The 21,643-nt window shown below is 48.3% G+C and overlaps 1 protein-coding gene across 7 annotated transcripts in view; it reads right to left on the reverse strand.

Annotated features, from left to right (window-relative positions):
• The window catches only part of AUTS2 (activator of transcription and developmental regulator AUTS2), a 797,141-nt gene that overhangs the window by 510,845 nt on the left and 264,653 nt on the right, over nucleotides 1-21,643 (reverse strand). Inside the window, exon 1 of one of the 7 annotated variants that reach the window (XM_059866085.1) lies at nucleotides 18,076-18,419. The exons of the other annotated variants lie outside the window; for them this stretch is intronic. Coding sequence (XP_059722068.1) covers nucleotides 18,076-18,123 — 48 coding nt within the window. The 5' untranslated portion in view covers nucleotides 18,124-18,419. Of the gene's footprint in view, nucleotides 1-18,075; nucleotides 18,420-21,643 lie in introns of those variants that run through there. 7 annotated transcript variants of the gene reach the window in all.

Here is a 21,643-nt window from a genome sequence, read left to right on the forward strand (position 1 = left end):
GCAGCCACAGCTTGATCCTCCCTCCTGATTAGACCAGGGCTTTGCAGACACAAAGCACTATCTCCTGCCAAAACCTGATTACTGCTGCACCCTAACAACCACAGTGATAACAGGGAAGGTAATTGCACCCAGAAATAGGTTACACACCAAAGCCAAGTGCTTTGGCCAAGCCTGCACAACAGCATCTGCATTTACTTTTTCACTGTGGCTCAAAATAATTGCTGAATTTATGCCATTAGTGAGAGAAGACCACCAGCCACATCATCTTTGGAGTTTTCAGCATCACTGAGAGCCAAGGAAGAGACAGGGACAACATTCCACAATATCCATCAGCACATTTCCCATGGTGAGTCACCTGGCTGGGGATGGCTGCTCCCTGTGCTGGATGGAAAGATCAGCTGTTCCCAGGGCAAGGGGAGCTGGGGTTGGTGTTCTGGGGGAGGTGAGGAGGCAAATCCACTGCCCCAGAGCTGAGGAGTGACTGCAGCATGGAGCAGCAGCTGAGGCAAGAGAAGCAGCCCAAGACAGCCACACCAGCAGAGTCATTTCCAAGCAGCCCCTGCTGCTCAACCCTCCCTGGGTTCCTGTGCAGGACCTGCAGGACTCCAGGCAGCTCCCCAGGGAAACACCTCCTGGCACACTGCAAACACCTGGCACACCTGGCACACCTGCACACACCTGCATGGCTTTGCCAGTGCCACTGACAGCCTCAGCTCAGCCAGTCAGGAGTTTTCAACTGCTGACAGAAAGGAACAGAAATGGGGCAAGGGATCCTTCCAGCCCACCTGCCACCCTAACCACTAACTTATTCATCATTTCATAGTAAAATTGGCAAGAAAAAATGTTGCATTGATAGCAACAGTGATGATTTCTTCTATTGCTGTTTCTTGCTTAGTAGCCTTGTGCTGCTGTGCTCAGTGATGCAGGATCCCCCCTGGCCACAGAGACTTTACCAGAGAGTGCTCAGTGCCCATTCCATGGGAAGAGGAACCCCCTGCACTGACACAGGCAGTGGCCAAGCAGCCTGGAAAGCACACTCAGGCTGTCATTAGGCATTTCCACAGCCAGCTGAGATCCATGAAAAATTCATATAAGGCAACACCAAAAATAAAGCTAATTACTTTAGGCTTATGATAAGAGAGATCTTTTTCTACGGGCAACTTTGCAAGGTCACCTTCCTTGCTTTAGTCTCTCTCTTCCTTTTTTTCTTTTTTTTTTCTTTTTAAACAAATGACATTGAGTTGCTTTCAAAGCTTATCTAATTCTACCTCAGGGCAGGAAGGGGTTAAGACCTTAAAAAATACATAGAGATGAAGAGAAAGCCAGGCTGGCAGGGTAATGTTTTAAAAAAGGAAAGGAAGAAAAAAAAAAAGGAAAAAAAAGGAGTATTTTCTTACAGTCAAAACAGAAGTGCAAGCCCAGAGTTTAAGGTCACTTCCTCTCCTCCAGTGCTGGGAGCAATGCTGTCAGTCAGCACCGTGTGCTGCTGGTGTCCCCCACTGCCAGCACACAGTGGCACAGCACCAGGGGAACATTCACCCTGGGAAAGGGGGAGGGAGGACACGGCTTGCCATTGATTCCAAAGGTCCTTTGGGAAAGATGGAGCCTCTGGTTTATTAGCACTGACATTCAGCTCTCAGAGTAGCAGGCTGATACCTATTTAATTTAATGCCATTTTCCAGCAGGGAAATCTGTTTGTCAGGCTCTTGCCAGGGAAGCCCAGGCAACACCAAGCCAGAGCAGAGCTCCTGGTGGGACAGGACACCCCCAGCACAGCCTCAGCTGCAGGGATGTGCTCATCTCAAAGGGAAAACAGGGCTCTGTGCTCCAGACTCTGCTCCTGAGTCTGCTTAAGTGTTGCTCTAGTGAGGGCAAAAGTAACAACACAAGCACCTTTGTGTTTCTTTGTGAGGAGAGTCTGCCATGGACAGCCAGGACCTGTGTGCCCAGGCAGAACCTCACCCCTGCCTTCACTCTGTGACATTTCTTTGTGCAAGTCCCTCAGGCTTCTAAACTGCTGCTCTGACATGCAAAAGGAGGAATTGACTTCATTTTAGAATAGATTAGCTGCATGACAGACCAGGGTCTTTCAGGATGAGATATCATTATTATTCTGTAGGATTTCCTCCTCAGCCCGTGGCACTGACCTGCTGCTGCCTGGCTGCCCCTGTCTGTGAGACCCTGGGAGTGCTCTCTGGGCTGGGATTGTGTCACTGCTGTGTGTGAGCACACCAGGGAATGATGGAGTGGGGACAAGGTCTGGGGCACACTCAGGAAAGCTCTGGGAAGTGAACATGGCTTTGGCTCATTAACTGCTGCAGTGGAGCCAGAGGAGCTGCACAAAACACCCCACAGCAGATCTGCAGTCAGGCTGCCAGAGATGCACACACAGCTTGGTGTAAATTCAATATCACATAAGGAATCTGGGCATCTGCTTCTCACTGATCCCTAAAAGCTTAACTCCTTCATCTGTCCTGGGAACTGCAAGGATCTGTCTGTAAGCAAACATCCTGATGAAGCTGCTCCACAATTTTGATTTTAGCTAAATCCTAATCCAAACTAAGAAGATCTATAGAATTATGCAAAAATTTCCCCGTCACAAAGCAGAGGCATATCTCAGAAAAGGTTTCCATGGAATTCCCAGGCTGCTGTCTTGTCTCCCAGTCTTTGCAATGCCCTGAGGCAGTGACACAAGCACCTAGCAGTGCACCTTCTGCCAGACACCTTGGCTTTCACTGCACTGATTGTGGGAGTCAGGATTATTGCAGGAAATTAAAGGCTACTGCTGTTTGCTTATATACACCTCAGTGAATTATTCCAAAAAAGGAAAAATATCAGACTATCTGTCAGAACCATACAGATCCAATCAGTGCTGTAGCCATGGCTGTGTTAAACCCAGAGGTATCATATGTCTCATGTAAATACACATTAAACACTACATGCAATGTTCAGACCTCCAAGTATTACATTACATACATAAACGTGCCCACACACAGATGCTTCTAGACAAATCTTTTGAGTTTTGAGTATGGTCATGATAAAAATCAGTTTGCAGCTGTGCAGGGAACTCTCCCCAGGCCATTACTGAGCACTGACCCTGTTTCACATGGACTCCATTCCTGGATAGAAATGCCTGTGAAACACAGGCTGTATTTTGACTTTTGAAGAGGATGAAAGAAATAATGTGACAGCAATGGATATGCTGGGCTTCAGAGGTCACACATTTCCTTGTATATTTATACCTCTGCTCTCAGAGGTGCAAAGCTCAGAGTGTGAGCTGTGCTGAGTGCCAGGGGGAGGGCAGGCTGTGCCCAGCACTGTGACCTGCCAGCACAGCCAGCTTCCCCCTGCCACTGGCTGTGCAGCTTGGACAGCAAACCACACTTGCAGCAGCCACTTCCATCCCTGAGAGGCTTGTTTGTATTTGCTCAGTGCTGTGAACAGCCTTGTCCTGTAAGGCCCTTTCAGCTGCCAAGCTCTCAGGGCAGGCCAAGTGTGGCTGCAGTCAGGCTCTGGCTTTCCTGGGGTTCTCCAAGTGCTACTTGGGGTAAAAACAACATATGCAAGTGTAAAGCTGCCAGACTCGTGGCCAAGGAACATCTGTAGGTGCTTGTTCATTCCCACAAACAAGGATCACTCAGAATATTTGAACACACACTTCCTCTCTGTGCTGGAGGCACACAAGGAGCCCATCTGTGCCCCCACAGTCCCTGAGCACCCCAGCACCTCTAACAGCCCAAACCTGACCACCCTTCAGAGATGGGGAAGTTAAAAAATATTCCTATTACACAGAGAGGCAAAATTTCACCCACCTATAAGCAAGTGTGTTTAAATTAAAAAACAAACCTAGAGGCCTCATTGCCCGGGCTGCTGCACTGTCAAGGAAAATCAAGAACCTTCAAAAGCCATTCAGGCCCTGGAGTGGGCTCATTTCTGACCTCCTGGACCCAGGGGCCCTTAGGAGATGAGATCCCCAATTCAGACATAGTACATGCTTCAAGAGGAGAAAGCATTCCAATCTGAGTTGCCAGAGTGAGAAGGGAAAGTTTACCCTGATTTTGAACCCACAAGTTCTTAAACAGCTCTCACTATCCCTCCCCCCGTGGATGCAGGACCCCACATGGGTCCCTCACTGCCTGGTGCCCCACAGCAGGCAGCTCTTGGTACCTCCCAGGGCAGGCAGTCCATCAAACAGCCAGAACTAATGGTTTTTAATATTTCTCATGAACATGTAAGATATCCCTGTGTGACCTGTCCACTGCCCAAGGCCAGGAGAGATGTGGTTTTAACAGAGGTGTCTTTGAAAGAACTGAGATTTTATGTTAAAACATATCCCAACCCCACACAAACCTACAAGGCAAGAAGAATGAATATAATATAAATAAAACATCTCTGGGGCACTATGCCAAGGCACTTTTGGGAAGACTTTTCAGTATATCTAATAATTTTTAGAGATTTAGAGATTTAGATTAATACCTTTTTTTTGGTCTCAGAATGATCACTGGACAAGATCACAAAAGCAGCACCTCTTTCAGTGACCTCCCTCCACAGACAGTGCAAGGACCCAGATCTCTCTCTGTCATCTTCTGTCTGTGCTGAGGAGAAAAGTGGGATTTTGTGCTGCTGTTTTCTCTCAGGAACACACCACAGTGATAATCAAGCACTGAATGAGCCTGTTTGCTAAGACAAAACAAGAAAACCTTCAGTCTGAACCTTGAGCCAAGGAGAGAGATGATTTTGGCTTGTCTTTGGTTTCCCCTTTTTTACATGGATGGGGAGAAAAGAAGTCTGGAAGCTGGTGAGGACCCAGCAGGAGCAGGAACCAGCAGCAAGGGCTCTCGCTGGCACCAAGTGCTGCCTTCCCACAAAGCTTCCCAGGAGCACCAGGATGCCAGCACTCCCAGAGCTCTGACACACCATCCCCTGGGGAAAAGCAGCTCTGTGCTCCCAGCAGGCAGCCCCTGGTGGGGAGAGCAGCAGCACGGTGCTGGCAGTGCCTGAGGAGTGAGGGGACACTGCCTGCAGTCTGAGGTGTCCCTGTCACCTCCCTCTGCAGTCTGAGGTGTCCCTGTCACCCCCCACACACCACATGGGTGCCCCTCTCTCCAAACCTGCCAGCCTGAACCCCTTCCTCTCCTCCTCCCACTCCCTGTGTCCTTGCTGTTGCAAACACAGGTTATTCCAGAGGGAACCTGCCCGTGGGAGCAGAGAACACAGCAGGTGATGAACCCCAGACATTGAGGTCCAGGAGCCCAAAGCAGTCACAAGAGAGGCAGAATGGAAACCAACACAGAACTGTCTCTGAGAAGCAGCTGATTCTCTGTCCAGGCAGGGCTGTTCATGTATTCTAACACCGTTCCAGCCTTAACTCTCCTGGATTGACAACAGAATTGAATTACCCTTCCAAATCTCTCTCTTTCAACTTGTCATAAGATTTTTTAATCCAACAAGAAGCACTTCCTTGGCAGAGTTGCCATTGTTACATTTTTCCCAGCTTTTCTGATTTAGAAATTTAATCTTTTTAGCCATGAATTGACTTCTCTGAACTAGCACTCACAGGAAAAAAAAATTCAGCTCTTGCTTGCCATGCAAGCTGCCAAGTTCCTAGGACCAGATGGAATGGATCCTGGGCTGTTAAAGGAGATCACTGACAATCACAGAGAGCACAACAAACACAGGCCAAGTTTCAAGAGGGTTGGACAAAGATTGATCACAAGACAGAAATGACAGAACACTAAACAAGGAAATAGAAGCACTATCTGTTCATCTCCAACATCTGTATTGTGTAGAGCACTGGAAGCTACAAATCCTGCTTGAATAAAGCTGCAGAGTAATGCAACCCACATGCACCCTGAGATGGGGACCCCCTGCCCTGCCTGACACAGGGCTCAGCCCCAGCACCCTGCCAGCTCTCACTGCTCAGCATTCATTTCCAAACATGAAGAGCAAAGCAGAAACATCAGCCATAGGGGAAGGAGAAAGAAGACATTTAAACCATTGCTGAGACCTACAGATAATGTTTGCCTCAAAGCATAACTTTACCAAGGTGTGTTAGAGCTGCCACAGAGCTGAAAAGGGTGGTCAGAAAGAGCAGCTAGAGAGCTTTCAGAATATTTCTGTGATTATCACTGAGCTATAGGCAGCATTTGTGCATAGGTACAGCTTAATTCCCCTCCTTTAAGCTCCTCTGCCTTCTTTCCCAGTTTATATTTGGATGCTCAAGAAAGGAACCATTTAGTTACTGAACTCAAGTTTATGATACAGGCAGTGAAATTCAATCCCATCTTTTAAGCAGATTAGGACCTACACACAGACCTTTGAACCTGCTGTGTTACCGTGTTGGCTTTCACAGCTCATCCCCAAAGGAGTAAAATTACTCCATTTAATTAGACTCCAACTCTCCTCATCTGCCCCAGAAATTTCCAGTCACCTCATTTGATTGTGAATGTAATTTAGGATTAAAGGTTTGTCCTGATTTTTCACTGGGGTGCTGAAGAGCTTTGCAATGCAATAATTCACCCATCTCTAAACTTTTCTGGGGACACTGCAATGGGAATGCTGCTTGCCTTCTCTTGGTTCTGTGCCTTGTCCAGAGAAGTGCATTGGAATTCCTTCCAAAATGCTGCACAGACAATACTCCTGGTAACACACATGCCTTCACACCCTTTTATGGCTGGAGAAAGTAAAGCACAGAGAAGAGGCAGTGTGAGATTCTCCTTCCCAGCCCCAGAGCACTTTCAGTGAAAATTAGGAATCTGGCAATTAGCACCACACTGTAATCACTGTGTGACTTGCCTTTGTCTGAAGGTAACAACCACAGCCAAATCCAAAGCTGCAGAGCTTGGTGGGTGTTGAAGAACATGTGTTTTATGCAGCAGTCATCACACAGGACAAGATGTTTCAGACAGAGCTGCCCCAGTGCCACCAGCACAGAGCACGGCTGTGCTGGGCCAGATCAAAGGCTCAGCTTGCTCAGCATCCTCTTTCCAGCAGTGGCCATAAATGGGTGTCCAAAGGAAGAGAATAAAAATAGAATAGGTACATATAATACTCCTTCTCTCTATTTATATGCCTACATCTTTCCCCCTTGCTTCCACCACCAGTCCCTCCCAGCTCACTGAGCTCCTGACAGGGTTCCTGCCTGTTCAGTGGGAATCCATTGATTTATTTTCCATTAATTGGCCCACTTCCCCACAGGTGATGTAAACTTTTAGCATCTACAATTTCCTTGACAACAGCCAGTTGCACGGGCCAGCACCTTCCCAAAGACCCACCTATTTCTGACCTCCTTGAGCTCAGGAAGGGCTCTTACCAACTTCCTTTGGCCTCCCCATCCCTGTGTCACAAGGCAGTGAACAATTCCCACCTTCCTGGTGTCCTGCCCCCATTCACAAACCTCTGCCACGTCTCCTCTCCTTATCCACCCAGCTGAGGAGTTGTAGTTCACTCAGTTCTTCCTCACACAGAGGCAGTTTGACCCCTCTGACCAGCCTTGCATTTCTTCTCTGAGCCCTCGGTGTCTGCAAGTCTTTGAGAGGGAATGATGAGAGCAGCTCATGGCCATGACACAGGTAAATCAAGAATTTCTGTTCCATCTCAGTAATGCTCCCTATTCCATCCTTAGGACACTGCCTTATCTTTAGTCTTTTACACCACTACTGAGTGATGTGCTGATGTTTTGATGGAAATATCCATTAAAGCCCCAAAATCTGTGCCTAGAAATGGAGTTAGAACCTCCCTAACTTCACTTTTGCATGGAAATCAGCTCAGAGCCCATCATTTCATTAGGACTGTTTAGGGAAGAGTCACCAGAGCCCCTAAAAGCAGCATAGGACACCCATGCTTTGGCTCAGGCTTGCTGCTAAGTGAACTTGGGTACACGAATCCCACTCAGAATCCCCTCTCACCCCTTGCTCTGGCCCTGCACCTACCCCACACAGTAACAAAACAGGATTTTAACAGGCCTGCTGCTGTTTCATACAACCAGTGTCTTCAAATTTGCTAAAAGCACATGTAAATATTTCATAGAGCAGACAATGCTGCTCTCACATCTGATTGCAAACAAGATTATTTTTTCTCCCAAACAAATCCAATAACTTGATTATCTACTCTGGTCTGTTCTTATTTTTTCTGCTGCACAATTTTCAAATATTTGCAGTTGTAAGTCTTTCAAAGCTTTAATTTGCTTAAAATGATTCACAAGCACCTTGTTAATCTTTTATCAGTTTTATTACAAACTGTAAACAAAACCCAGTTCTTAAATAATTAAAGGGCAGAACGAGCCCTCAGGCAAATGAAGTCCAGGAGGGGAGAATAAAAAATTTAAAAATCAGAGTAAGCCTGTAATTTTTTTTTTCCTTCCCATCTACAGAATTGGTGAATCAAGCTTCAAAACAGAGAGGAACTCAAAAAGAACAGATTGTGTGTGACATCCCCCCAGCCAGTTTCTCTCATCTACTGTGTCCTGAATATTAATCCATCAAGTACCTCCCTGTTACTGGTTAGAGAGTTAAACACACCACAGGCTCTCAGGCAGAAGTTGGGTCCTGGACAGGGGTTTTAGAGAATTCCTGTGCATTTCTGGGTGCCCAGCAATGCCTCATCACCCCAAAGGATCCCTCCCAGAGAGCAGCCCAAGGGAAGGCAGCTGGAGCTCACTCCCGTCCCCTGGGGACACCCCAGCACCTCCTCCTGCAGGGCAGAGCTCACTGGGCACAGCCATGGGAGAGCTCAGACAGCTCCTGCCCAAAGCTCCAGGGCCTGCCAGCTCCTGGCACAGTGGTGAGAGCAGCCCCTGCTTGGAGAAACCCCACAGAAAAACCCCAGAAAGGAGGCTTCAGGATGAGCAGAGGGATGGAGCAGCTCTGCTGGGAGGAAAGCCTGAGAGAGCTGGGATTGTTCAGCCTGGAGAGGAGGAGCTTCAGGGTGACCCCAGGGTGGCCTTGCAGTGCCTGAAGGAGCCACTGGAAAGGAGAGACAATGTCCAAGGGATGGAGTGACAGGACATAGGGAATGGCTTCCCAACTGCCAGAGGGCAGGGGTGGATGGGATACTGGGAAAGAATTGTTCCTCATACCTGGCACTGTTTGCCTTGAGAAGCTGCCCCATCCCTGCCAGTGTTCAGGGGCTTGGACAGGGTTTGGAGCAACCTGGGATAGTAGTGGAAGGTGTTCCTGCCCATGGCAGGGAATGGGATGGGTTCTAAGGAATGGGATTTTATTGTATTTGTGGGGTTCCCAGACGAAGGCAGGAATGAAGAATCTGACTCCATGTTCTTGCAGGCCAATTTATTATTTTATGATACTATATTATATTAAAGAATACTATACTATACTAAAGAATACAGAAAGGATACTTACAACTCCTGACTCTCTCCAGAGCCCTGACACAGCCTGGCCCTGACTGGCCAAAGAGTGAAAACAACTCCCAGCAGAATGCAATGGAACAATCACCTGTGGGTGAACAATCTCCAAACACATTCCACATGAGCACAGCACAGGAGAAGCAAATGAGATAAGAATTGTTTTCTTTTTTTTTTTTTCTGAGGCTTCTCAGCTTTCCAGGAGCAAAATCCTGGGCAAAGGGATTTTTCCAGAAAATATAACAGTAACAGGGATGTGGAATGTGTTTTAAGGTCCCTTTGAGCCCAAACCAGTCTATGAAGGAATCAAGGAATGGGATGTGTTTTAAGGAATGGGATGTGTTTTTGAGCCCAAACCAGTCTGTGACTTGCTCACACCACAAGGAATGACACAAGGAATGACCCTGCTCAGGTGTCCTCCCCACGGCGAGCGCTGAACCACGAGCGGTTCCCTCCCACCACGAGCAGCAGCCACCAAGGCCCAGCCCAGGGGTCATGGGCACAGCCCAGAGGGGATATGGAGTCCTGGACCACAGACAGCTTGGGAGGGGAATCTCCCACAGGGATGCTGGAACTGAGGGAAAAGCCTGCTAGGAGCCCTGACATGACAGCAGGTGATGGCAGCACGGGGCAGGAGCTGGGCTGGAAATGAGGGCCCAGGCAGGAGCCCTCACACAGAACAGCCAGGGGAATGGCAGTGCTGAGTCTGGTCACCTGCAAAAAGGGCACTGCTGCATCCACACCTTGCTATAAAACTCACCTGCAATTATTCAGATTGAGAACTGTGATTTAATGTAATTATCACTGTTACAGCCTCCTGTCATCTAGCAATGCTTCAACCCAGCTGTGCTGCAGAATGCTGCTCACTGTGGCTGCACAAGCATCTCAGAAATTCTGATACAAAACTTCCAGCTTTCTAACATATTGAGAATTTCCTAAGGTATTCAAATGGCATTTCCTTCTAGTTACAGAAAAGACCACTTCTAATGCAGCTTTCCAAAGCATTGCAATTGGAAGAAAACCTAAGGAACTATGAAGGCAAGACTGAGTAAATTCTAATTATCTTTTGAATGCTACACTACCATACACACAAAAATGGAATTACATGCATTACAGACCTAAAAACGTGTAATGGATGCATTGCTAGCCTATTACATGCAGTTCATTGTGCAAAGGTTTTTGGTTGTGTGTTTTGTGCAGTGGGCTGTAAAAGTTGCTTAACAGGAGAAAACACATTTGATTAAAAATTTACATCAGAAGAATGTAACAGGGTTTTTTTTTTTCCTTTGCTATTTTATCTGCCACTGACTATTCCCATTAGTATTCAGTTCTTCTCAGTCTCACAAGAATATGCAAAAAAATAAGGACTAAGGATGGAAAAGTTTGAGGTTTAGATCCCAATCCATGTTAAAGACAAAGCTGTCCAGATGCTGGCTCCAGGTGAAAAAAAAAATTGCACATATTTGCACTTATAAGTGGGAGGACCCTAAAGTGTCACTGAGATGCTTAAATAGTTCTGCTCCAGTGACTCTCTTTGAGAGAAGTATCAAGGGGAAGCAGGTGGTGCTTGGATTTCCTGATGCTGAGAGTCCCACAGGGCTCCCAGCACCTGCCCAGGCAGGAGCAGCCCCTGAGTCATCCTGACACACAAGATGCAACCACTGCCCCAGATCAAGGAAGAAAAAACCCTTTACATCTCTACCATATTCCCAGGAAAGCCTAAAAAACTTCGAGGCCCTTGCTGATAACCATTGAGAGCACAAAGCAAATGGCAAACCTTCAATCTGCAGCACGGACAGAAATCAGAAAGATTTTACAGCACATGCACACCCTTATCCAGAACCACACAGGAACCAGTCCAACTACCAGGGCTTGGCAGAACTGAGAAAGAGCCATTTAAGTCAAATAAATAAGCAAATACATAAATAAAGCAAAATAAATAAGTAGTTCAGTTGGCTCTGCAGCCCAGGAGCAAATGAGAGCTGAGGGGCTGGCTCACCCTGAGGAGCTGACCTCCCACCCCTCTGGGGCTGGAGACTGGAGGGATGGAATTCCCTCCTGAGGCTTCCAGCCCTGCCTGCTTTTCTGGGCTTGCCAGGCTATGGAGACACAAGCCCCTCTCTGCTGCTGGTGCTCCAGCCTGACCCACAAGTGAGGCTGGAAGGAGGGAAAAACCTCCTCAGAGCCACTGCCAGCCCTTTGCCCCTTTTGCTGGGCAAAGCACAACAGCTGGGCAGGCTGCAGCCACCACTGGCAAGCTCCTTGTGCCCACTGAAAGGCCAGAGAAAATCAAAATGCAGTAATGGAAGGCCAAAACACGAAGCAAGGCAGCTCTGTGTGACAGGGCTTAGTGGAACTCACAGGGTAACACGACCAAGGCAGGCAGGGAAGAGCTGAGTCCAAGTGAGCAGGGGCTCCTGAAGATCCACATGTGGATCAGAGATTAGGACAAAACTGCTCCCAGGGAGGGTGGGGAGACCCTGGCACAGGGTGCCCAGAGCAGCTGGGGCTGCCCCTGGATCCCTGGCAGTGCCCAAGGCCAGGCTGGACAGGGCTTGGAGCAGCCTGGGATGCTCCAAGGTACCCCTGCCCATGGCAAAGGGTGGCACTGGATGATTTTTAAAGACCTTTCCAAGCCAAACCATTCTACGATTTTATGATTTGTGGCAGTTTGTATTTACAAGTAAATTTAATCCCTACATCTGTTTTCCTTGATTACATTTAATCTCTGTTCACAAGAATATAAAATGACAAATCTCACTCATTTCCCTAAAATGCTGTCAGTCACAGTTGCAATACAATTTTTAAAATGCAAACTTGTAGTATTCATAGGCAGACAAGGAAAAAATGAAAATTTTAGCAGCTAAAAGTGATAAAAATAGTGAACCAGGTGTCTGTGCTGAGTAATTCAGGACAACACAACCCTTTGCTGATAATCCCCATCAGATTAAGCAATAACATCTGATTTCACACCTGCAGAAATCCTTCTAACAAGGCAAGGAGGAAAAGAAGCAGCAAAGATAAATAAATAAAATCAGCACAATTATCTCCAGCAAACATTTTTGGTGAAGAAACAGGTGGGTTCCCACCTCCCAGGCCAGGGTGGTTTGAGGGCCAGTGGAGCAGGGAGCTGCTCTCCTCCTTCACTCCCTGCACTCCTCCCATGCCTCTGGGTGTAGCTCTGGCCCAAAAAGTCACCCAGGCTCAGTGATCCCTGACTCCAGCAAGGCAGGGACACAGATTTCTGGGAGGGTTCATCATTCCAGGCACAATGAATGTTCTGGTGAGCTCAGGTCACAAAGCTGATTTATCACCTCAGCTGTCAGCTCTTTAGAGCACTGCATTGTGTAAACTGTGCACAATTCAGTATCTATTCAATATACATTATGGAAAGGTGTTCCCTACCCCAGCAAGGGGATGAAAAACCTTCTTGTGGGGAGTGGGAGGGAGAAGAGTTTGTGCCACACAGGAGATAAATAACCAAATCTTTGTCAAACTACTGCTAAAAGGGACAAGACAAATAACGAGCAGAGTCAGGGATGAAAAAAACCCTGAATTCTCTAAAAATACAGCCAACTCATGAATTTCCAGCTGCAGAGAAGCCCTTTCAAGTTGCAACTCTCAGTGCTTGTCAAGAAAGATGCTTCCTGCCTCGATCCCCCCCAAGAGCAGCACGGTCTAATGGAAGTCACATTTGATGTGCTCCGTGCTGCTCAGCACAGAGTGGCTGAATTACTGGGTGCAGACCTCATCATACTCTTAAAAAGTAATTTGGAACCAGGGCTTTGATTTAGATGGGCTTTATCCTTTACTTTCAAAGTACAAGTGGTAATAATGCAGTCTGTGAGTTTAACATTTGAAACAGGGGTTCCATTTACCTCTTTGTACTTACTGGAGGAAAATGACTGTAATTGAAATCTTTCTGCTGGAAATGAAGCCCTTCTAACATTCAAAGTGGTTGCTTGTCCTTCAGGCTTTTTATTTTAGCTGTCAAAACTGTAAACTGCCTTTCAGAGTAGTGAGAGTCTTACAAGAGAGGATGAAATGAATGTACCCTGGATCTAGGTAGTGGGTGTTTTAATCTAATTTTCTAGCTAGAAATACAGCACTTCTCTCCCTTGGGCACTGCTGGGAACAGGAAAATTAAGCTTTGCCTCAGTTCAGCAGTATCTATCAATGAACCTCAAACAAGGGACAGGCCTTTTTGAGGACAAAGCAAAACCTTTCAAGTCCTCCATTTTCATCCATAAGCTCCCTCAGATCCAGGCAGCAACACGTGAAGCCAGACTGCCCACTCATGCTGCCTCCTTCCACACGTCTCCCACACTTTCTAGAATTTCACAGATTTTTTCCAAGAGCTTGCCTTTTTTCTTTCCCCCTTCAGATTAAACTGATTTTCTGGTGTCAGCAATATTATTCACATGAAGCCTTTGAATCTTAATTCCAGTGTCAATGCACTCAGACTGAATGTGGGTGTTATGTCCAAGTGGCTTGTGGCCAAATGACCTTATATTAAATCTTTGAAAGGGCAAACATGAAAACTTTGGGGTTTATCCTGTAGGCTTCCTTTCAGTCTGTATTACAGAATGTTAGCAATTAGCTTGATAATAGACTCAAGATGATGTTGTGGAGATTTCTACTTTGGTTCATTTTAATATCTGGTTATTTTAATCACAACTCAAAATGTGCTGCTGGGAAAAGGTTTTATCCTGCTTGTCTACACAACTTAAAAAAACTGTTTGGATGACTTGGACAAACTAACACACCAAAGGACATCAACTTAACCAATGTCTTTCTCTCCTGTTTCCAGTTCCAACACGTCTTTAGGTGACCATTTTTCAGGCTTTGTGTTGCAGCCACAAATGCATGACCAGTTCCTACCTGCACAAAGCAGCCACTGAGCAAGCAGGCAGATGACATGAATGAACTGATTAAGAGATGTCAAGGTTCCAGGTGGATGTGAAGAGTTTGGAAGCTCCCCAGAAGACCTGTGAGGATTCAGTCCCTGAGGCTCAGGCCAGTTCCGTCAGCACACCTCAGCTCAGGTCTCTCTGTAGATAACCCAGGTGGGATGAGCAGCATTCAAACACAACCAGTGGAACAGTGTATGGCAGGAAAGCACAGATGATGCCAAGGGAATAAAACAGGCTGACAGTCTATATGGGAAGCAAAACTGTGCAATCTACAAGCTTCCTGCAGTTGCCTCTGACATGCATATATGCATATACATGCAATATGCTTTATCCAGTGGGGTCTTCAGACATCAACATCTTATGAAGTAAACCAAAAGAAAAAAAAAATATTTGTGATGGCCAGAGGCAAGGATGTCAACTTCAGCAAAGCTAGCCAGCCAGTAAAAATGTCAATGAACTTCTTTTCAAGAGAATTAAGAGGGAGCAGTGCAATGTCAGCACACACAGGAAGAGCAGCTCCAGTTCTGATTAACTGAGATACTGCACTGACAGAGGGCACAGACCCAACCTCTTCCTAACCTAAAATGACCTCCCTTAAACAGAGATTATATAACACTTCCACATGAGGAGAGCAAACTTAAATTAATTTGGTTTTCACAGGCTGCTGCCAGAAGAGGCATCACTGTCCTTTCTGCCCATGCAGGTACACCCCACAGGGCCATACCCTCGTGGTGAACTGGGACACACTGACCTGCCTGGAAACAAAGCCAGCACAAAAAAGGAATCCAGCCAGCTCAGGTGGAGATGGGATCAGCTTCCCATGTGGCTGCACAGGCACCACTGCTGGGAGAGGAGCACTGGCTCCTGCAGCAGCCCACACTTGTTCCAGCTAAGAGGAGAAAGTGCATCTCTAAGGGAGATTTTAAATCCTTTTAGACAAACTGCTGAAAAAAGCTGGTTTGAGAATTTCAAAGGTTCTTCAGCTTAGCTCACATAAACCCAATTTCTAAGACCATGACAACACAGAGGAGTTGCAAAAGAATTTGACCTAATTTTTTAAGCCAGTGTGGGTACACTATTGCAGAAATACTTGTTTCATGGAGCCTGTACCCAGAGTGTCCGGCCAGAGAACTGCATCAGTATAATAAATTCAGCATCAATTCACACCTAGGCCACACTAGCACAACTTTCACAGCCAGACTGGGAGCTGAATCAGAACAAGCCAAGCCCCAACTGCAACAAGAACGTTGACACAAAATCCTGCACTCAGCAAGGGGATGCAGCCCTCCCACGTGGCCAAACCCAAAACTTCTCAGGAGCCTTTCATTAGGAAACCCCCATTACAACATAAAGGGTTAACAGTCCCTTATCACACATTCAATCCAGTAAAAGACCAGGCATGCACTTCAGCTTTTGCCTTCCTGCATGTGTGCATTATGGTTTGGGGCTTTTTTCCCCCAACAGATGAACAGACTTGGCACCTTCCCTGGCAGATCAAAAGAAAGTCTTGTAAGGCACAAGTAACTGTAAGTAGACAGATTAAATGGGTTTCCTGGATTTCATCCACGTTCAAATTTCCCAGGTTGTAGATCTCAAAAATATCTGACTCTGACAAAACTGGTATGACAGGTTATGTAACACTGCACAGAATCACCCGGTGACAGCAAAGCAAGAACATTATCTGCTCTGCTCAGGGACTCCAGGGCTTTCTGCATCAACTGCAAGAGGTGCCAAAAAAAAAAGAAAAACCAAACAAAAAAAAACCCAACAAAATATAAAAAGAGAAAGGAACTGAATCACAAAATGTAGAGGAAAAAGAAATCCCCATGTGTTTTAAATAGACAACCTCACCCACTGGTAAATGACTGGTGATTCCTTAGATTATTTCCAGGAATTTCCATATGCTGTATATGCTGAAGGCATTTGTTTAATTATAGATGTTTATAGGTCTGGTATAACTTTAAAGAACATAGAATTATTGCAGAGAAACATCAATAAGATAATAACTGCCTAATACAGTGGATTATTCAGCCTTTTTAAGGTTGCCCAAAACAAACAAAATGGAACAGTTACATCTGAAACTGTTAAATATGCTATTTGCGGCCTGGGATAAATGACAGGACAATCTTGTTAAATGAAATATATGTGCTTTTTGTTAAATGAAATATATATGCTTTCACCAGTGCAGTATAACTTGAGGCACAAAGAGAAGAAATAAATCAATGTGAGACTATTTGCCAGAACAGAAAATTTCAGAATAATGGCACATGCATGGGTTTTCCCTCTGTTCTAAAAAGAGCAAGTTGCTAACTGCTCAAGGATGTTTAGGGAAGCAGCAAGGCTGCTTAGTATTTTCATAAAAAGTTGTCTTGCTCTTTTCCCTAATTTGCTGGATTAAGGAAACAGCAAAGCTACATCCACATTCTGCCTACACCTCAGCACTGCTGGAAATGGGATCAGCCTCTGCCCTGGGGCAGGAAACCCTCCAGGAGATCTGCACTGAAAATGCACCACTGTTAGGCAGGTTCCTGCACAATCTTGGTCCATCCTCCCCCCATCCCTGCTCCTCTGCTTCCCCAGGCATCTGGGTACCAAGGCACAGGAGAGATAAAGTGGAAGCTGAGTGCAAGAGGAAAATCCCACAGAAAACAGTGTTCACTGCAATGGGAAATACAGCAAACTCCACAGTAAACTCCACAACAAAGAGTCTTCAATTCATCTTGCTACTTTTTGGTCAATAAAACTTCTTTCTTCCGGTAATAATCACAGACAATTAAATACTTAGCTACTCAAGGAGAAGAAACAACTGACCTCCCTGCAGAAGCAGGTCACAACTCATAATGGGCTCCACAGAACAAGAAATATTCCTGCCTTTCAAGCTCCAGGAGGAAAACAAACACATCTCCACTATCTCTGTTTCTTTTTCCCTGACACGGCACTGGAGGAATCAGATCTGAGCTTTCCTCCTCCAGCTGCACCGCGCTGAAGCTGCTGCCACATCTGCAGCCCGGGCCCTGCGCTGCTCTGAGCACAGCCTTGGCTGTGGAGTCAGGAAAACCAAATCCCAGTGACACTTCCAGGGACACAGCCTTGGCTGTGGAGCCACGGGAAAACCAAATCCCAGTGACACTTCCAGGGACACAGCCTTGGCTGTGGGGTCAGGAAAACCAAATCCCAGTGACACTTCCAGGGACACAGCCTTGGCTGTGGAGTCAGGAAAACCAAATCCCAGTGACACTTCCAGGGACACAGCCTTGGCTGTGGAGCCACGGGAAAACCAAATCCCAGTGACACTTCCAGGGGGACAGCCTTGGGTGTGGAGCACCAGGAAAACCAAATCCCAGTGACACTTCCAGGGACACAGCCTTGGCTGTGGAGTCAGGAAAACCAAATCCCAGTGACACTTCCAGGGGGACAGCCTTGGGTGTGGAGCACCAGGAAAACCAAATCCCAGTGACACTTCCAGGGGGACAGCCTTGGCTGTGGAACGCCAGGAAAACAAAATCCCAGTGACACTTCCAGGGGGACAGCCTTGGCTGTGGAGTCAGGAAAACCAAATCCCAGTGACACTTCCAGGGACACAGCCTTGGCTGTGGGGTCAGGAATACCAAATCCCAGTGACACTTCCAGGGACACAGCCTTGGCTGTGGGGTCAGGAAAACCAAATCCCAGTGACACTTCCAGGGACACAGCCTTGGCTGTGGGGTCAGGAAAACCAAATCCCAGTGACACTTCCAGGGAAGGGGAGCAGCAGAGCCCCACCAGTGCCCGGGGAAGGGCTGCAGCAGAGGCTGCACTTACCTTCTCGGCATGCTTGAACTTGACGTAGAACCAGCTGGACTTGATCATGGTCTCACCTCCTGCCCTCGGTCAAAGCCACAAAACCGACCCCGAGCTGTCCCGCTGAGGATCCGCGCTCTCTGAGGGGAGCGCAGCGCTCAGGTGAGCGGCCGGAGAGCCCAAGGGACGGGCGGGGAAGGCGCTGTGCCCTGGGGCTCGGCGTGTCCGTCCTTCCAGCCGTGTCCGTCCTTCCAGCCGTGTCCGTCCTTCCAGCCGTGTCCCTGCCCGTGTCCCTGTCCCCGCTCGCTCGCTCGCTGCCGAGCGCTCGGCGCTGCTGCCAGCCCGGCAGCTCCGCTCCTCACGGGGACTTCACCGCCCTCATCACAAATGGCACATGTCAGTAAAGGCAGGAGGCTGGCTCCGCCGCTGGCAGCCGCCCAGGACCGTGACCTCCCCCAGCGGGATGAATAATGAATTCCAGCACTTCCCTCCAGACACAGATTAACACCTGGCTAAACATTATTCTGACAATGAGCTCGTCCGCTGCGAGAGCCCCGCGTTAACCCCTCGCTCGCCCAGCAGGCAGGGCGGCGATGCTTTGGAGGCTGTCCCGCCGTGCCCTCCCCCCATCGAAAGCAAGATTACAGGACTATATATAGTTTAGAAACAATAAAGCCTCTTAGGCATAAAGCAAATATCTCCTTTCCCATTCTGCAGCTGCAGTAACGCTGCCGTGGAACCAGAGCAAGTCCTCAGGAGCCAGACTCGCTCCCGGATCCCCCTTTCTCAGCCCCCCCTCTACAAACACCCTTGGTAAGCTGTGATGCCGTCAGGCTCATGTTTTAAAATAACATCTGTAATGAAAAAAAACCCACAAAAACTCCCAAACCAAACCCAACGGAACAACCACCGCTTCCAAATTAAGCTAATGAATAGAAAATCCTGGGAAGTCACTGGTCAGGGTGTTTGTTCTTCTGTCTGCTCAGAAACACTGCCCGATTCCCTGGCTCTGCTTTAAGGAGACACACTGATCTGGCTGCAAAGCTCGCGGCTCTGTGCATCCACGGAGCAGTGAATATCAAGTTACAAACTAGAGGATGGATATAATCAGCCTCCTGTGTTCCTGCTGCACGCAGCCAGAGCTATCTGGCCCAGCATCCTGTGCCCAAACACTTCACAAAGCACAAGGAAACAATGTCAGGAATCTAAGTCCAAAGATGTGCACTCAGTAATGTAATAAAAATGTAATGTAATGTAACATGTAATAACTCAGATGGACATGAACTTGTCACACGGGTACCTGAACCTCTTCATGTTTCCATACAGCAATGAGGGAGGTTCAGAATTCCATTACAGAAATAAAGAAAGTCACCTCATTTTGCTGCTTTAGACAGCTGTCTGGTTATTTAAGTGGGTGTTGCACAGTGTTCTATCCCAACAAAGGAGGATAATTTGCTTCTCATCATCTTCAGATCATGACTTTATAGGTTTTGCTTGTCTCCCTTATATCACACCTCCCAGACTATTAAATTTCTCCTTAGAGGTAGGCTGTGCATGTCTCCACAGATCCTTTTCATCACTCCCTGTACCTTTTCTAGGTATCTTTTTCATGGGAAGAGTGAGATGAAATAAATACATTTACCACTGACTTACTATCTCCTACTTTATGTGCACACAAGAGATATAAAGCAGCTGAAGCAGACCCTGAAACCTAGTTTGTCAGTATTACTCACCTAAAAAGTACTGTCAGTGCTGATAACAGTGTCAGTGCATTATCTCAGTGTGGTGGCTTTGACAACCTGGCTGCTCATTCACCTGCCAGCAGAGGTTTTTAGAACTTTTCATAAACTAGGACTTACACAAGGGATACAAACACCAATACTGGCCAGTAATGGTCACTGCATTTAGCTGAGCTGGGGCTACTCAGTCCTGCTTAGCCCTGAGACCCCTTCCCTGCTCACCCACACTCTGGATTGGGTCCCTGCTCTTCCCTGCTCAGACAGGGAATTGGGATGAAGCCTTTCCAAGCCCCTTTACTGCAGTCAGCTGGACTGGTTCAAATCATGGCCATCCATGGCCATAGCTGTCAGAAATTACTTTCCATTGATGCCACATAAAAATATTCCCACCCTCCCTTTAATTCTGCATTCCTGTGGGAGAATTAGCCTCTGCTAAAAGGGTGGTAAAATATCCCAGCTATTTTTTGGAACTGGAGATGTTAAAAATGGCTGAGAAGGTCTCCTATAGGGAGCAACATAAAAGGAAAATTAAAACACTGGCTCTTATCAGTACCTTCTATTTTCCGTGCCTCAAAAGCTGGTTTTTGAAGCAGCAAATGAATAAACGGGACAGATCTGGCTGTGGATTTGATTGAGATCAGGTCAGTGCAAGAGCCTCGCTTCCTCCCCAGCTGCTGCCGTTCCTCCAGTCCCTGCGGCAGCGCATTCCCGCAGCCGTGCCAGGGCTGCTGCAGACAGCCCGGCCGTGGTGGCAGAGCCGGGCTCCGCAGCCGCCCCACGGACCCGCACTGGCTGCTCCAGCTCGGGGAGCTCCTGCCTGTACTGCCCCGATCCCGGGGCTTGAGGCAGGAGCACAGTCCCATTCCGGGAGTTCCCTGCCCGCACTGCTCCGACCCAGGCTTTAGGGCAGGAGCAGAGCCCAGCTCCGGGAGTTCCCTGCCCGATCCCGGGGCTTGAGGCAGGAGCAGAGCCCAGCTCCGGGATCTCCCTGCCCGCACTGCCCCGATCCTGGCCCTCGGGGCAGGAGCAGAGCCCAGCTCCGGGAGCTCCCTGCCCGATCCCGGGACTTAAGGGCAGGAGCAGAGACCAGTTCTAGGGAGCTCCCGGCCCGATCCCGGCCCTCGGGGCAGGAGCAGAGCCCAATCCCGGGAGTTCCCTGCCCGATCCCGAGACTTTAGGGTAGGAGCAGAGCCCAGCTCCGGGATCTCCCTGCACGATCCTGGCCCTCGGGGCAGGAGCAGAGCCCAATCCCGGGAGTTCCCTGCCCGATCCTGGCCCTCGGGGCAGGAGCAAAGCCCAATCCCGGGAGTTCCCTGCCCGATCCCGGCCCTCGGGGCAGGAGCAGAGCCCAATCCCGGGAGTTCCCTGCCCGATCCCAGCCCTCGGGGCAGGAGCAGAGCCCAATCCCGGGAGTTCCCTGCCCCGATCCTGGCCCTCGGGGCAGGAGCAGAGCCCAATCCCGGGAGTTCCCTGCCCGATCCCAGCCCTCGGGGCAGGAGCAGAGCCCAATCCCGGGAGTTCCCTGCCCGATCCTGGCCCTCGGGGCAGGAGCAGAGCCCAATCCCGGGAGTTCCCTGCCCGATCCCGGCCCTCGGGGCAGGAGCAGAGCCCAATCCCGGGAGTTCCCTGCCCGATCCCACCTCTCGGGGCAGGAGCAGAGCCCAATCCCGGGAGTTCCCTGCCCGATCCCAGCCCTCGGGGCAGGAGCAGAGGGCGCAGCCGGAGCGGAGGCGAGAGCCGGCCCCTCGTACCCAGCACAAACAGATGTGGCTCACAGCAATTACCAGGCCTGGATGTTTTCCACTGGTTCATTAGCATCTGGCAGGACCTAAAGTTCCAGGGTCACCAAA

The sequence above is a fragment of the Haemorhous mexicanus genome, chromosome 22, assembly GCF_027477595.1.
Source record: "Haemorhous mexicanus isolate bHaeMex1 chromosome 22, bHaeMex1.pri, whole genome shotgun sequence".
Taxonomy (NCBI): domain Eukaryota; kingdom Metazoa; phylum Chordata; class Aves; order Passeriformes; family Fringillidae; genus Haemorhous; species Haemorhous mexicanus.